This window comes from Talpa occidentalis, unplaced genomic scaffold (assembly GCF_014898055.3).
Source record: "Talpa occidentalis isolate TD23 unplaced genomic scaffold, MPIMG_talOcc4v2.1 talOcc4.2, whole genome shotgun sequence".
Lineage (NCBI taxonomy): Eukaryota > Metazoa > Chordata > Mammalia > Eulipotyphla > Talpidae > Talpa > Talpa occidentalis.
Window position 1 is genome coordinate 60984150 of NW_023602073.1, and position 18019 is coordinate 61002168.

General features: G+C 39.7%; 1 protein-coding gene across 4 annotated transcripts in view; it reads left to right on the forward strand.

The window, feature by feature from the left end:
- Positions 1-18019, forward strand: part of DNAH8 (dynein axonemal heavy chain 8) — a 323660-nt gene that overhangs the window by 292897 nt on the left and 12744 nt on the right. For 3 of the 4 annotated variants that reach the window (XM_037519635.2, XM_037519637.2, XM_037519638.2), the window contains exons 89-90: positions 9330-9486; positions 13501-13924. In XM_037519635.2, coding sequence (XP_037375532.1) covers positions 9330-9486; positions 13501-13924 — 581 coding nt within the window. The remainder of the gene's footprint in view (positions 1-9329; positions 9487-13500; positions 13925-18019) is intronic. The other variant, XM_037519639.2, reaches the window with a different exon arrangement.

Below are 18019 nucleotides of genomic sequence, written 5' to 3' on the forward strand. Positions count from 1 at the left end.
TAAATTTTTGAAAAGATTTTAGTAACATGTGGATCCTTAACTTTTTATGACTTCATTTTGTTGTCACATCAGCTATTTTTGTAAGTTTTCCCCTTGAGAGTTTTTGTATTTTTCTTGTATTTGTTGATCCCAAACAAATAAACAGTACATTATTTCACCCACATGATGAGTTGCCTAGTAACAATGGCAAAAAGTAGGAAGTGTGACCTCATGGCAAGACAGCATACACTTCCTCTGAATAAGAGAAGAAACCACTTAGGCATATTTTAGAAAGTTTGTTGTAAACATAGAGTTGGCTGGAGGACAGTGCCGTGGTTTCTCATTTGCAGGTCATAGCATTCTCCATTGATCAAGCCTCCTTCTTTCTTCTTCTGAAGCAGCAAAGCTGTCACTTTTTATTAAGAGCTGCAAGGCCTGACTCTTCTGCCTGCATTCTGTTTTGTGAACTGATTATGTGTACACAAGAACTCTCTTCTGGTCTTCTGTCCTTATTTAAACAAGGTTTCTGTATATTATTTTCCAATAGTTCATATGACTTAAAAAAAAACAGAGATAGCTCCATATTTCAGGAATAGGTTGTCCTTTGTTCCATTTTACTAAGATTTTTTTTCTCTAGTCCATTGTGCAATTGTGTGTGTGTTTGATATACTTATTTTTCAACTTTTAAAATAAATGTCTTTGAAGAAACACAAAGAAGTGGAAAGTTACTCCCTGCTCCTGGATTGGAAGAATTAACATTATTAAAATGGCCATTTTACCCAAAGCAATATACAGATTTAGTGAATTTAAATTTAAATTCTATCAAAGTTTCAGTGGCATCCGTCAAAGAAAAAGAGCAAACATTAGCCAAATAACCAAAGCAATCATAACAAAAAAGAATAGAAATATCCAGACTTCAAACTATACTATGAAACTATAGTAATTCAAACAATATGGCTTGGAATAAAAATGGATATACTGACCTATGGAATAGAATTGAGAATTCAGAAATAAACCCATATGTATATGTATAGTAAATTTATTACATATGAGACAAGGTATACATTGGAGAAAGGAAAGTCTTATCAACAAATAGTTGTGGGAAAAACTGGACAGCTCCATGCAAAAGAATGAAACTAGACCACCATTTCACACCATACACAGAAATTAATTCAAAATAGATCAAACACTTGGCTCTAAGACATGAAACCATAATAAATATATAGATAGACAAAAGCAGGCAAAACACACCATGACATACTTCCAAGATATGTTTGGGGACTTGACTCCAAAGCAAGGGACACAAAAGCAAAAATAAATAAATGGGACTATATCAAACTAATGTTTTCTCACAGTAAAAGAAGTTATCATAAAAAATGAAAAGACATCTTACTGAGTGGGAGAAAATATTTGTACATCATATATCTCACAAAGGGCTAATATATAAGATCTACAAAAATTTCCTACAACTCAACAACAAGAAAACAACTCCATCAAAAAGTGGGCAGAAGAGCTAAATAGACTCTTCTCCTAAGAAGATACAGATGACCAAAAGGCAAGTGAAAAAATTGCTTAGCATCACTTATCATCAGAGAAATGCAAATCAAAACCACAATAAGACACCGGCTCATACTTATGATAATAGTCCATATCAAAAGACCAGAAACAAGTATTGACAAGGATGTGGAAAAAAGGAGCTCTTGTACACTGTTGATGGGAATGTAGATTGGTCCTGCCCTATGGAAAACAGTTTAGAAGCTTCTCAAAATATTAAAAATACATCTGTGATATGATTCAGAAATTCCACTCCTAAGTATCAACTGAAAAAAATGCAAAAACACTTATTCTAAAGGATATATACACCCTTATGTTCGTTGCAAGTACTACTTATAATAGCCAACTTATGAAAACAACGTAAGTGCCTAATGACAGATTGTAAGGGGCCGGACTGGACATGGTGCAGGTTTTCTGATCCCATGCAGACCGGGTCAAGGAGGAGTCAGAGTCCTCAGTAGTTTTGCAGGTTTTTTATTTGGGGTTCACCAGGCATATGGCAGGCAGGGGTGCTGGCTGGGGGGGCTGGGAGGCTGGCAGGCCTCCCAGCCCCCAGCAAGTCTTTACTCTATCTGGGCTCTCTGGCGTTCTCTGCTTCTGCTTCGGCTTCTCCTTCAGGTTCTGCTGCTGCTGGCTGGGGCTGCTGGCGTCCCCCCGTGACGCCGCCCTTAAAAGCACAGTCTTAGCCCAGGTGAATCCCATCTACCTATGCCCACACCCTATTCCAGGTGCCCGCCATCAGGCATGCATTCAGGACAAGGATCCATCATCTATCCTGATGGCGGAAGGGCAGAAAAGCCTGACATTTTCTTTACCCTACACAGATGAATGGATTAAGAAGAGGTGGTATATTTACACAGTGGAATACTAAAAGATGAAATCTTATCACTTGCGACTACATAGATGGAACTGGAGGGGGTTATGCTAAGCCAGCTAAGTCAGAAAGAGAAAGACAATGGATGATTTCACTCACCTGAGAATTATAGATAACAAAACAAAGGGACAAATGAAAGTAAACCAAAACAAACCTAGAAATCTGACTGCGGAATTGAGGCTTCCAGAAGGGGAGAGGATGGGGTAAGGAGTAAAAGGGGCAGGCAATGGACTATGGGGGAGGATTGTGGGTGCTTGGTGGCAGGTGTGGTGTGGCAACTTACAACTGAAGAGGTGTGAACCTATACCCCCAATCATGTGTTGATTGTAAAACATTGTTACCTCCAATAAAAAAAAAAATACAATTAAATAAAATAAGTGCCTTTGGGGATATTCTAGTACCAACATCTTACTAGAGGTTGCTCACAAGTAGTAAAAAATAAATTAAAAATTATGTATAAATTATACAAAATCAATTTGCATTTTAAAAAAATCAACTTTTATGTTTCTGTCCCTAGTAGTAACATTCACGTGTTTAAAGGTAATGCCCCAACTCTGGTTGATACAGACACTTACTCGGTCTGACCCTCATGAAGACTGTATCTGACTGGCAGACCACTATGTAAAGCACAGTGACAGATGCATCTACTTTTGTCAGGACTCTTGGCAAGGATGCAGTAGTTTGCAGGATTGGTCCTGATGTGGTCTTCTACCTGCTAATCAAATAAAAATGCTGAGGACAGAAGCGTCTCCTCCATTTTTCAGCTTGTTTCCTAAGTAATTACAGGCCAGCTGAATAGGATTCCCTCGTTTTGCACAAAATGTGTCTATTTCATCAGCAAAAAAGCTGGACAACCTTAACAACTGATCCTTGGGGTTCTGCTAGTTAGTGGGGCCATTTTTTAAAAAGGTTGCTTAATTTGTACCTAGGGATAGAGAGGAAGGTGTAATTCTCTGTGTCCTTGTGCTGTGAGCACCAGCAGAAGATAAGTAGGGCTTCTTAAGATGTGTTTCAATAACACTACGTTTGTCCCTGACTCATCCTGGCAGAGCTCTTGATACTTGTGCTGGGCTTAGCCTCTGGGGGCCTAGTTTTTCTCTATTTTACAAATGAAATGGTGCTAGTACTCTTTATTATAAAGACCGTACTTCCTTATTGAGAAAAATCAACAATACAGAAAATAGAAAGCATAAAGTGATAATTACAAAAAAAGCTCACCACACAAAAATCCCATTTTCAAAATATGCTTTTAGGCTTTTTCCCCCCTATGCCTGTACATTCAATATTATCAACAAAAAAAAATTAGATCATACCGTATGGTTTTTGTACTATGCTATTTTATTTTTTAAAATTGCGATTTAATAGCCTTGCCTTACCAATGAATACAGGGCTACATAACCATTTTTACTGGCTGTGTAGATTTTTACAGAGCATACTAGAATTTATTACAACCATTATAATCAATAGTCTTGTACATATATTTGTGTACACTTATTTGAGCATTTCTTTTTTAAGCTGATTTATTAAATACTGGCTAGATATAAGCAAATTTATAGCTTTGTATAAAATATAAAGTGTAAACATAAAATGTAATTGTAAAATATTTTAAAGCATTTTTTGCATCACTATGTTTTGTTTCTTCCTCCTTTTTGACTTTTAGCTGAAAATCAATTTTTGTCCTATTTTATTGTCGCTTCTCTCCTGGCATCTCAGTATTTTATTTAGTTTTATCTTGTCTTTTTTCTCACCAGAAAATTATATTTATAATTATTATGTTACACCACAATGCTTATATGCTCACCCATTCTTTTTATACCTCAAATCTTCCATCAGAATAATTATCCTCCTGGGCCTCCCTGGTGGTGCAGGGGTTAAAGTCTCAGCGCTGTCAAGCTATCACCAGCTACTGCAGCATGAGTTTGATCCCCAGCCAGGGAGCTAACCCACATGGCTCAGTAGACCTCTCCTGTCTTGCCCACTGCGCCCACTTGTGAGCATTGTAGTGTAGTTCAGTAGATCCACTTGTTCTACTCCCCACTCTGTCTCTGGTAAACCCTCTCACCCCTGCCCCCGCCAATCTTGCCTATACCCCAGTTCTTGTATGCATAAATAAATAAAATAAATCTTAAAAATAATAATAATAATTACTCTCCTTTCTGATGTTAATCCTTTAGACTCTCTTTCAGGGGAGGCCTGTTGTGAATAAACTTTTTTTTTTTCTTGAAAATGTCTGTTTTGCTCTCCTTTTCTAAAAAACAGCTTTATTGAGGTATAATTTGTCTACCATAAATTCATTCATTTTTAAGTGGAAGAGTCAATGATTTTCTGAAAGTTTACAGAGTTGTGCACTTATCAACACAGTCTAATTTTAGAACATTTTCATCACCCCCAAAAGAATCCTTGTGCCTGTTTGTAATCAGTTCTGACTTCCTTCCCCACCTCCACTCCCAGCTGCAGGCAACCACTAAATTACTTTCTCTTTAAATTGGCCTTTTCTGGACATTTCCTATAATTGGAACCACATACTGTATGGTTATTTGTGTATGTATTCTTTCACTTAGCAAAAAGTTTTGGAGCTCACCCCAGTTGTAGCACAGATCAATTCTTCACTGCTTTTTATTGCCAAATAATATTCTGATATAGAATATACATTTTGTTTAGCCACCAGTTGATGGACATTTGGGTTTATTTACACTTTTGAGTTATTATGAATAATGCTGTTATGAATATTCATGAACAAATCCTAGTGTGGATATGTCTTTTCATTTCTTTCAGATAGGTAACTAGGAACATAATGGATCATATGGCTAATGTACCCTTAACATTTTAATAAACTGCACCATTTTACAGTGCCCTCCAGAAATGTATGAAGGTTCAAGTTTCTCCAAATCTCTGTCAACCCTTGTTATTGTCTGTTTTTTAAAAATTATTAAAACCATTCAAGTGGCATCTAATTTTAGCTTTACTTTTCATGTTCCTAATAAATGATAAGGTTGAGCCTCTTTTTATGTGCTATTGGCTGTAACATATCTTCTTTGGTGAAACATCTATTCTACTCTGCTTGGTAAACAAGTCTGGGTTAATAGTTGTTTTATCCAAGCACATGTAATACATTATTCTATTTTCTTCTGGATTCCATTGTTGCTGCTGAGGAACTGCCTTTCAGTCTAATTCTACCTTCTTTCTCCATAATCTGTTTTTCTCTGACTGCTTTTAAGATATTCTCTTTGTTTTTGGTGTTTTATAATATCATTGTGATACATGTCTAGATACCGATTTCTATTTTGTTGTTTATCCTATTTCAGATTCACTGAGTTTTCTGAACTTGAGTATTTCCATCTTTCATCAGTTCTCAGTCATTATTTTATAAACTTCTTTTTATTCTTCTTTTATATCTTTCTAAAGCTTTTTTGAGATGTTGGAGCTTTTCCACATGACTCTTAACCTTTCTACAACATTACAGATCCTTGAGATGTGGATATAATCCTGGTTTATCCAAGTGGGCCCATTTAATCACAAGATTTCATAAAAATGGAAGAGGGAGACAGAAGAGTGAGCTAGAGAGATGAAATGGAAGAAAGGGGAAAGATTCAGTGCAAGAGAGGAACTTGATTTTGAAAATGTAGGAAGCAAGCTATGAGTCCAGGAATGTATATGACCTCTAAGTGATGGGGAGGGCCTTCAGTGGACAGCCAGTGAGGGGCTGGGGACCTCTGTCCTACAACTGCAAAAAAGTGAATTCTGCCAACAGCTCAAATGAACAAAGAAATAGACCTTTCACAAAATGAAATCCAGCCTTGTAGATACATTGATTTTAACCCAGTAAGGTATGCCTGTGTCAAACTTAGTAATTACAGAACTATAAGATAAGAAATATGTGTTGTTTGGGGCCTCCCCGGTGGTGCAGCGGTTGTGCGCTGGGTTGCGAAGCTGCCCGCAGCCTCTGCAGCGCGGGTTGGATCCCTGGCTGCTCCCCGGCCACCGGAGGAGGGTCCTGCATGGTGCACAGACCTCTCCTGCCGCCCGCTGCTCCCCTCAGCAGTGTACTTGGGTCCTTTGCCTGCTCTGCTCCCCGCTCTGGCTCTGGTGAATTCTCTCACCCTCCCGCGCTTCTGACTGTACCCAGTGCTTGTATGAATAAATAAATAAATCTTTAAAAAAGAAAAAAGAAATATGTGTTGTTTTAAGCCAGCAGTTTTGTTGTTGTAATATCTTATAGCAGCAATTAAAAAAAGAAACAATATGTTTTAAGTCTCAACTAATTTTTATTTCCAGAAATTCTATTTGGCTCTTTTTAAAACATGCTATTAATGTTTATAACTTCCTGTCTTTTATCCTTATACTTTTAATCACCTCTTTTTATTCTTCAATGTAGTAAAAACATGTTTTATGAGGTGCCTCTGAAAATTCACTAAGATCTTTTCAGGTCTGGTTCTGCTTTTTGTTGTTTCTATTAACTCTGGCCACAGTACCTGAGTCTTGACTCTGACATTTGACTGTGAACTCCTGTCTATTAGTAACTACTGAAGTCTTTGAAACCTGCATTGAGAAATATTGTTCTAGGGGAATTTACTTCTACCAGGTACTACTTGGAACTTCCTGGGACCACCCTGAAAGGAAATAAACTTTTGATTTGAGGTAACTCAAATAAATGATAATAAATGTCACAAACACTGTGAATTAAGAATTGTCAGGATAGATTCCCCCCAGTACTCAATTTACCTATCATCCCCTTCTAGTTGGTGGGCTATTTCTAGTTGACCCTGATACTGAAGGCATAGTCCTATGGGGTCCAAGATTTATGTAGGAGATTGCTACTAGCCTTCCCACCCTGGATGTAGGATTTCCCTTCTCTCATCATACCATCCAAACAGAAACTCAAAACACCAGGGGTTAAATGATACCCCAAGGTAAAATTTGCCTTATTTCGCTGGATGCAGTCTTTCATTCTACATTGTGTTGACACAATGTAGAGGATTTCTTCATTTCTTATTAGCTCAGTAACATATTTTAAAAAATGTTTTTCATATCTTATCCACCATTTTAACTTAATTTCAGGAGTTTTTCAGGGTAACAATTGCACCTTACTGTTGCAAATGGAAATGTCTGATTCTCTTTTTAGGAGATTGCTACATTTAAAAAAGTACATTTGAATTTTTGATACAGATTACCTTATCACAAAGACTTATTTTATGTCTGAGGAAATAATACCAAAAAACAAGTCACTAATCACAAGCATTTGTTAAATCCCTTTTAGATTTGCCTCTAACGCCTATGAAAGGAAATGTAAATATAACTGACATCTGGAAAAGAGATAAAATTTAAGCAATGAAACAAAACAATAACCCCAAACAATCTAATTGTGTGGTGTTTATAGGTGATAAATTATTTAAATCTCATCATACCGCACCTCAATTTGGGAAATCTTCAGTATTTGCTCATTGTTTCAGGGTAATACTCAGAATCCTTCAAGTAGCCCACATGTGCCTGTGTAGTCTGGCCCCTGTTTGATCTCCATCCTGTCCATCATCACTGGCTTCAACCTCACTAACCTTGTCTTTGTTCCTCAAGGCACTGAAGTCTTCTCACCTGCAGGCCTTAACTTTCATCTGAATATCCTTTCTTGCCTCCCACTCCACCACTCTTTCCTGGCCTACCTGCTCACATGGTAGGTTTCAACCTGCATGTGACATTTTAAGAGAGACCTTCTCTGATCAGCTAGTATAAATGGCCTCCAATACACAATCACACAGACACATGCATGCGCGCGCACACCCCCCCCCACACACACACTTATGTGTCTAAACCCAGCAAGTTTAAGCAAACTATGTTCTTGTACCTCAGCTCATCTAGTCAAACCAACAGAGAACTAGAAAGTGAGAGTGAGAGACAGACAAATACTCCCTTAAAGCATCCTATTCTTTTCCTCCACAACACAGATTCCAATGGTATTGACAAATGTCCCTCTCCTCCACTAAAGAAAGGCACTGAGGCAAGAGACCTGTTCACCATAACATCCTAGCCCTTCACTCAGTGCTTGATACATAAGAAATCTTTATTGAATATCTGGGTGTTTTGTTTTTGTTTTTTTTTTTTATTATTTATTTATTTATTTATTTATTTATTATAAATTTCATTTTTATATTCCCCATACAATTGCAACCCCCTTATTTTGACCCCAGTCCCTCCCCTCCCCGTCCCCCACCCCCCATAGAGTGTCTCTGGTTCATAGTTGTTTGTGGATTTTGATTTCTACTTTCTTATAGTTATTCTTTTTCCTGGTCCCTTATTTAAGTTTTCTAGATTCCTGCTATGAGTGAGACCATCCGGTATTTTTCTTTTTCTTTCCGGCTTATTTCGCTGAGCATGATCCCTTCCAGGTTTTAAAGGCAGGTGACTGCATTCAGACAGGTGGAATAGATGCCAACAGACATGTAAATCATAAAAACAGTGGGAAAGTAGAAAACAAACTAGAAAGGGCCAAATATATTTTTAATAATGTATAATTGAGTGAGGAATAGTGAGTGGTCCTCTTTGATGGGGCAGATTGTTCTAGAATGGCAGATTCTTATTACCAGTCCGTAAGTGGGAAAGAAGAAAAGATGTGCTTGGTCTCCAGTGGGAGGTGTTTAGGTTAGCCATGAGCTAGATCGGCTGCTCCTCTTTGGATTGCCAAGGACGTTTGGGGACACACTCTCCCTGACAATAGAGGGCTCTTTATTCCTGTGATGTTCTTGCTATCCTGTTAGGAGGCAGTAGAATGAATCTCTAGTTTTTTCATTCTTGCAGGGATTTTTTGTTTGCTTGTTTCTTAGTGGGAGTTAACTTAAGTGATTCTATCATTTCATTTTAACTTTGGTAATGATCTCCCAGGGTACATTTCCCTACTATGTTCTGAGCAGTTCACTCTTTTTTAAATCAGGTATCAGAGTAACACTGCTTCTGCTGTTCTCGAAACAATTACCAATATTCAACCCAAAGAGAGTGGAGGTGGAGTGGGAGAGACCCGGGAAGCTATTGTGTACAGACTATCTGAAGATATGCTGAGCAAACTGCCTTCTGATTACATTCCCCATGAGGTAAGCAGGGCCCCTCCCTGGGGGTGTCCTGGCATCTTGGGGTGCGGGGAGCTGGGCACAGTCCTGGGACTACGTGTTTTCTTTTCCTCTCTCTGCTCATTCCTTCTTCCTTTTCAGTTTTCTTTTAATCTTTTGGTCTTCTCTTCCTTACCTTTTCTCAAGCATCTTGCGAATTATAGTCTATGTTTTGGGGATGCCTTTCTCCTTTTTACTGCAGTTTCTCTTTCAATTGCCTGTTCTGTCTCCTCCCATCTCTGGATTCCTCTGGCTTTGGATCCTGGCTTACCCCTCCTGACTGCAAACCTCTCTACCAAGCCTGCTGTGTCCACTCTTTAAACATATCGCTTCTTTTTGTCTCCTGCCCCCCATTCTTTTCATTCCTTCAGCCCTTTCAACCAGGTGATAGGAAAGCAAGTAATTTATGAGCTCATTCCCCAGTTTGGGTGGCAATGATTTTCTGCTTCTTGAACCTTCCCAGGTGTTTGTTAATCTAGAAGAGCTTTTCTCAAATTAAAACAAAAAAAAAATTCAAGATCCTCAAAAAAATGTTGGAGGACCCCAAATAACTTGTTATTTGTGGGTAATAACCATGGGCATGTAATATATTATTAGAAATATAAACTGAGAAATGAAAAACAATATTAATATATTATAAAGAATAAAAATAAGCCTATTAGGGCCTCCCCGGTGGCGCAGTGGTTGAGCGCTGGGTTGCAAAGCTGCCCGCAGCCTCTGCAGTGCCGGTTCGATTCCCGGCTGCTCCCCGGCCACCAGAGGAGGGTCCCACATGGCGCGCTAGACCTCTCCTGCCGCCCGCTGCTCCCCTCAGCAGTGTACTTCAGTCCTTCTGCCTGTTCTGCATCCTGCTCTGACTCTGGTGAATTCTCTCACCCTCCCGCGCTTCTGACTGTACCTAGTACTTGTATGAATAAATAAATAAATAAATAAATAAATAAATAAATAAATAAATAAATCTTTTTTTTAAAAAATAAGCCTATTATATGTTGACACAAATAATATTTTTATTTTAAAAAATGAGCATATTTGCCAAGACAAAACATTTACTGAATGGTATTATTTTGCATTTTTTTTCAAAATCTCTTTAATGCCTGGCTTTTAATGGAAGCCAGCTGGATTCTCATCCCTCCTTCTGCATTCATTCTACTGTGATATCACCTGTCATGCAGCCCTGGAATGTCATTGTACACTCCTGAAGGGAGAAGAGTAAAAAAGGTCTAATAATATCTTAATATTACTATGAAAAAAAATTAGCCTTGTGGCACCTCTAAAAGGATCCCTGGGCTTTTGAAAGGTCCTGACCTATACTATGAAAACTGCTGATCTTAATAAATGTTTGATTGTGGCAAAATTTCTGGGTGGTGGGGATGTTCTGGAGGAGGTCCTCTGATGTGGCCTTCCTGCCAGGGCCTCTCCTGTTCTCAGCCTCCTTGGCTCTCTGCTGATGCTCCCTACCCAAGCTCCAGACTGCAGCTGTAGGCAGTGGCTGGCACTTTTCAGCTCTCCTCATATGCCAGCACTGCCCTGGAGATTTACACTCACCATGCCACCCAGCCCCCAGGACAGTCCCAGCAGACGCCAAGCCGAGAAGTAGTAGAACAAGCCCTGGAACACAGGCCTGAGTCTAGAACCTATGTTTCCTTGCAAGAAGAGAAAATATTTTTAATGGATAAATATTCTAAATTTTTTTTTTTTTTTTTTTTTGTGGGACCCTCGCCGGCAGCTGGGGAATGAACCGGCGCTGCAGAGGCTGCGGGTATCCTCGCAGCCCAGGGCTCAACCACTGCGCCACCAGGGGAGGCCCTCTAAGTATGTATTTTTAATGGTTCATTGTGTGTGGTCTTCAGGAGATAGATGAGACTAAAACACCTGCCTTCAAAAACTGAAAAAAAAACTGGCAAGTGAAAATGAAATAAAACTTAACTCTGGGGCCTCCCCTGGTGGCGCAGCGGTTGAGCGCTGGGCTGCGAAGTTGCCCGCAGCCTCTGCAGCACCGGTTCAATCCCCGGCCGCCGGCGAGGGTCCCACATGGCTCACAGACCTCTCCTGCCACATGCTGCTCCCCTCAGCAGTGTATTTCGTCAGTCTGCCTGTTCTATTCCCTGCTCTGTCTCTGGTGAATTCTCTCACCCTCCCGCGCTTCTGACTGTACCCAGTGCTTGTCTAAATAAATAAATACATAAATACATAAATAAACAAGCTTAACTCTGTATGATTAGACCGCAAGGATGGTGTTGGATCAAGACCTTGGGATAGCGTGAGACGGGGTGGTGCTGAAGCTAACAGGCTTCACCACAGCAATGACCTACGGGAGCCGAGTGAGGATCTCCCTTGTGTGGATTATTGTATGGGAGGGAATTTGTGCGAAGAAACATCTAAAACTGCTTCTCCTCCAAGGCCACTTAACTTTTTAGTGTTCCTTATTATATATATAGAAGAGATGTGTTCTTGAAAATGTGACTGTGAAGTGAATTTCGTAAATTAAAATTTAATTATACCATCGCCTTCCATAGTAAAAATGGAGCCACATGGCCATAGAAAATCCTACCTGATCCCAGAAACATGAAAATCCTATGCAAAACTACAGCAAATCTTTCATTTTATTCATAAAAAGACACTTTTAGGTAGGAACAATAACCATACTCAAAATAAAACCTGTACTAAACTTACATTTTCAAATTAAGTTTCTTCTAAGCATACCTCTATTGCAAATTAAATTGCTCTTTTAAAACTGTAAGTAGGGCAAAGCAATTTGTTTGGGGCTGTTAGCCTGCTAAAAGGTACCTGAGCTATTGATCTACATTGTAGCCAATACCTTAATTTCCCACTAATGGGGGTTGCAAATGTATTTCCATTAATTTCCTTTTTCCTTAAGTGTGAATTTCCGCAGAGTAGCCATGATTTTCAAAGAGTGATATATGTGCTCTGCGATCACTGGGTGCTGAAGGCTCAGGATAGAGATGAGAACAGGGTAGTGGGTCCTACAACATTATAAGCTCTTCCTGGGAACTTGGGAGACTGCCTAGAAGTTGACATGGCAGATGGGTTAGGGTCCTCCACTGGCATGTTTGACTGTCATTTCATCACCACTTGCTTTACCATCACGGGTATCCCCATTCAGGCTGTTCAGTTTTACAATACCCCTCCCCTTCTTCATCTCTCTCTCACTAACAGATGCCCACGTGTCTATTCTCGCTCTTCTGATGCCAGCATCTCTTTGAATGTGGCCAGCAGAAAGTTCCAATCTCTTTATCAGTTCCTGCCAGTGTGCAAACTCAGTCTTTTCTTCAAACATATGTCACTAAATTGAAATATGTATACATGCTGGCTAATTTTCCAATAATTGTTATATTTTATTGTTTCCACAACCTGAGTTTTTATATTGATTTCTTCAAAAGGGTCAATAAATGATATACCAAAAGGAACAAATGACGGGTACTTAATGGCTCCCCCACAAAGGCAAATTTTTCATTGATTAGATTAGGGAAGGTGCTCTTTAGCCACCCTCCCCCAGGGAACAATGATCTCAGGAGACTTCACCTAATCACATTCACTGGTTACTGTTCTGTAAAAGATTTGGGCTGTACTAACTTTCCATGACATTTCTAATAACAACGTGGTGAGCGTTATGAAAAAAAAGTATTTCAAATTGCATTCTTATAAAGGTTGGATTGCAAAAGAATATTTCATTGACAGTCATTTGGAAGGGAAGAAAGGCACAATTTTATTTCAGCTCTTTAAAGTAACATTTCCAATTATCAACTAAGTACAATCAGTAGGAAATAAAAATCATTTTAGTTGAACAGTAGTTTTTGAAGAGCGGGAAATGGAGAATTTAATGGCAAGTTTGGTTCTGCAAGAGATATTTTAGAGTTCATTTGGGCTGTGGAGACACAACTGGAGGATGAAAATGAATAGAGAAAGGAAAGGACATTGAAAGAGAAGTGACAGATGATTTTAAAACTCTCCTCTATTATATTGTGTGCTTTCTTTTAGGTGAAAGCTCGTTTGGTAAAGATGGGGCACCTTAATTCAATGAACATATTTCTTAGACAAGAAATCGACCGAATGCAGAGAGTCATCTCAATCCTGCGCAGTAGCCTGAATGATCTAAAACTGGCAATCGAAGGAACAATCATTATGAGTGAGGTGAGCTGCCATTATATCAGTAGTCATTTTCTTCTTTTGTTGATTTTTATTATTCACACCCTTTCACCTCACCTTCTGCAGAACTTGCGAGACGCCCTGGACAACATGTATGATGCTCGTATACCTCAGCTCTGGAAGCGAGTGTCTTGGGATTCATCCACCCTGGGCTTCTGGTTTACCGAACTTTTGGAAAGAAATGCTCAGTTTTCTACTTGGATATTTGAAGGGAGACCCAATGTGTTTTGGATGACTGGTTTCTTTAATCCCCAAGGTATGTGCTCATAGGAGAATAGGCAAATTAGGCCTATGTGTGACTGGACAGTAGCATTGTGTGGTAAGTGTATGCTATTTAAGACAAGACGAAGGTCCAGCTTGCCGGGTGCTGGACATGTGCTTTCAGAGGGAGGAGAGCACAGATGATCCTTCTGTATTTGTTTCACAAAGTCAAGCTGAAATTCTTTCTACTATGTTGTTTCTATAATGTGGGGACATGGCCTTCCCTCTTTCTCCTCACCCACTGCAGCAAACAACCAGTCCATGGTTAAGACACGTGAAATAGTTAAAAAAAAAAAAAAAGAACAACTTTTGATCAAATCTTACTTTTAAAAATATATGTATATTTAATGAAGTACCATTATTTTACCTCCTTGTTGATTTTTTCACAATTACAGGATTTCTCCTCTCAGGTGTGGTCCCAGTGGTTCTCCCACCGCCAAAGCACCAATTGTCCCTCACCATAGTCCATTATGTTCCCTCTCTGTTTTTTTCCTCCCCCTCCACATTCCCCTTCCTTTCTAGATGCCTCAGATCTATGGACTGCTTTCAGGGGTCAGTTTTAAAGTTTGTCTTTATTTGATTCTTTGTTTGGTTTCTCTATATTCCACATATATGTGAAACCACCTGGTATTTATCTTTCTCCTTCTGGCTTATTTCATTTAGGAATAATTACTTATTTCCCTTCCAGTTCCATCCATGTTGCCATGAATAACATGAGTTTATCCTTTTTGATTGCTGAGTAGTATTCCACTATGTATGTATACCATATCTTCTGATCCAGTCATCTGTTTTTGGGCAATCAGTTTGTTTCCATATCTTGGCTGTTGTAAATAGTGCTGCTATAAACATGGCAGTGCAGTGCTCTTTCAAATTAGTGTTTTTGTGTCCTTTAGATAGAGTCCTAGGGGTGGAATTGCTGGGTCATATGGCAGGTCCATATTTAGTCTTTTGAAGAATCTCCATAGGGGCTGGACCAGTCTACATTCCCACCAACAGTATAAGAGCATTCCTTTTTCTGCACACCCTCTCCAGCGCCTCCTTCTGTTGTTTTTTATTTGTTTGATACGGGCTATTCTCACAGTGAGGTGGTATTTCATTGTTCAAAACTTACTTTTTAAATGTTTATAATAATGACAAAAATGAAGCACCCAATTGGCAAAAATTATTCCTAAGGTCCAGAAAATTAGACTGATTTAAAAAATGACCACGTGGCAGAAGTTTTATTCAGTGGACTTCAGGGGGCTGTCCCCTTCAGGATTTGTTTTTTTGTTTTCCTGAAAGAGTGTGCTGTGATTTAATTTCATTTATTCCTTCATTCTAGAAATATTTACTGAGTGAGTTGTTAGCTGTATGTTGTAGAGTTCATAAGATTTAGAAACACAACTACTTCTTGTCTCACAACAATGGATGGTTTTTCTTCAAGAAATTCATGGCCAAAATGGAGGAATGTTGGATTCTTTGAAGTATAGCCCCATATAACTCCATTTGAAGTATAATTTAAGAAGCATTCACAATTAAAGATTCAGGATATATTATTGCTTTTCAAAGCAATGTGGTTTAATCTCAAAATAATGTTGCATAAAGACAGTCAAACAGAAAACACTGCAATATATGTAGACCATAATGGTAATGTATGTCAGTTACATTATTCCGTTTACACAAAGCATAAAAACAAGCAAAAGGTTGGAATTAAAAACCAAGCTAGTGGTTCCCATGGCGGGGGTGGGGGTGGGGGGAGGTCAATGATTGCAAAAGCTCACAGGTTGTCGGGGGGAGCTTTCTGGGGCAGGGGTTCTGAGGTGTTCTGTTTCTTCATCTGGATTTTAGCTACATGACTTTTATTCCATTGGAGAGAATTTATGGAGCTGTACACTCCATGTGTGTACTTTTCTTGTATAGATAACACTTCACAAATAATATACCTTAAAATTACACATTTAATTGTCTTCTGTGTACATACATTCATTCACTTCCTGCATTTTCAATGCTTAAAATTTTCTAAATCTAAACCAGTAGCCATGATATTTTTTATGAACATACACCAAGTTACAGGTATATTGTTATATCAATAGACTGTAGATTTGGAAAGGACCACCCTTCTGGTTTTTCTTTATTTTTTTCTACCAGAATTTCCACCGAATTGGGGAAGGAATTTTTTTTATGGTTTTCAGATTTTGCGTGTCTACTTATGGGTCTCTTCCTCATTAGCCCTCAATATGAGTAAGTTGTCACCAGGTAATTCCTGGCTGGGAGCCTGAAGAAATAACATCTAACTTAATTAGAATTGTTTAACCACCTTCCATTTGCCAGCCCTCTCTTCTAGGTGCTTTCAATAGAGAGAGATTCGAGACCTGATTCTTGCCCTAAAGGAGCCCATAATCTGGTTGCTAGGACAGACATATCAGCAACTTGAGCGTAATGTGATAAGTGCTCCGCCGGAGTGAGAACTAAGTGCCACACTAATACAGAGGACAAGAGAAATGAATCCAGCTGAGACAGGGCTTGAGGGAGCTTCCCACTGGAAGCAGCGAGTAGGGTTTGCAGAGACTGGGACACTTGAAAAGGACTTTCCAGGCAGAGGCCTGAGCAAGAAAAGGAGACTGGTGTGGCTAGAACTCAGGAAGCAGGAGTAGGGGTAGTGGGGAGTGAGGCTGGAATGTGAAGACTTCCAGTGGAGTTTGAACTGGGTAATAAAGGGAATGGGAATCACCAAAGATGAGGTGACTTTCCGAGGAGAAGGTGGAGGCAGCCTGGAATATGGAGGTCCAGAGCAATGAGACTGATAGGACCCAGTGGGTCTGGGGCTTAGTCAGGGGCAAAGGAGAAGGCGGATTTGATGGAATACCTCATGGGGATCTTTGCAAGAGGTGACAGTGGTTGGGGCTGCAGGTAAGGTACAGACAGGGAGTACAGAAAGTGGGACAGCTTGGGAGGAAAGGCAAAGCGCTCAGGATTATCAGCTGGAGTTGGCAGGACACCCAGGTGGGCAATGTGTTGGCTGACTTGGCGTTCAGGAGAGGGGCAAGGACCAGCAATTTTTTTAAATGTAAGATGGTATTTTTGATGCACAAAAACCAAAGGAGAGGAGTCAGTTGATCCTTGATTTTCCATAGACAGGATGACTAAGGATGACATAGCACAGAATTTCTATTTTTTTTTAAGATTTATTTTATTTATACAAGAACCAGGTTATAGGCCAGATGCGTGGGAGGGTGAGAGGATTCACCAGAGACAGAGTGGGGAACAGAACAGGCAGACTGACAAAATACACTGCTGAGGGGAGCAGCAGGTGAGACAGGAGAGGTCTGCTCGCCATGTGGGTTGCTCCGAGGTCGATGAGGATCGAACTTGCACTGCAGAGGCTACAGACAGCTACATAGTGCTGCGCTCAACCACCTGTGCCACCAGGGAGGCCCCAGAATTTCTATTAATGACATGTCTTCTCATTCAACATGTGACTTAACATGACAAAGTATAACATGATCTAATCTTTGATTGTTACTATTTGTTAAGCAGTGTTATAAGAGCAATATTTAAAGATATACAAATATAGATACCCATTTAAATTAACTTCTTACTTGTCTTTACTTATTAATAATACTAATCCTTTCTCTTTTCATTTCTGTTTTCAAGTCAAACTTATACTCTTTCTCTTGTGAGTCTTCATGGTTTAGACAGTCCTGGCTCATTCGAGTATACTATCCTTTTTTTTTTTTTTTTAGATTGATTGATTGATTGATTTATGCAAGCACTGGGTACAGTCAGAAGCGTGGGAAGGTGAGAGAATTCACCAGAGACAGAGCGGAGAACAGAACAGACAGAATGACGAAGTACACTGCTGAGGGGAGTAGCGGGTGACAGAAAAGGTCTGCGCGCCATGTGGGACCCTCGCCTGGCAGCCGGGGATTGAACCGGCGCTGCAGAGGCTGCGGGCAGCTTTGCAGCCCAGTGCTCAACCGCTGCGCCACGGGGGAGGCCCAGAGTATCCTATCCTTTGTGTACACACATACAGATACCCTTACCTACACTTGCTTTCTGTTTGTAGCACGGAAGGGTGGGGTGAACTCTCCCTGCGCACTAAACACTTCTC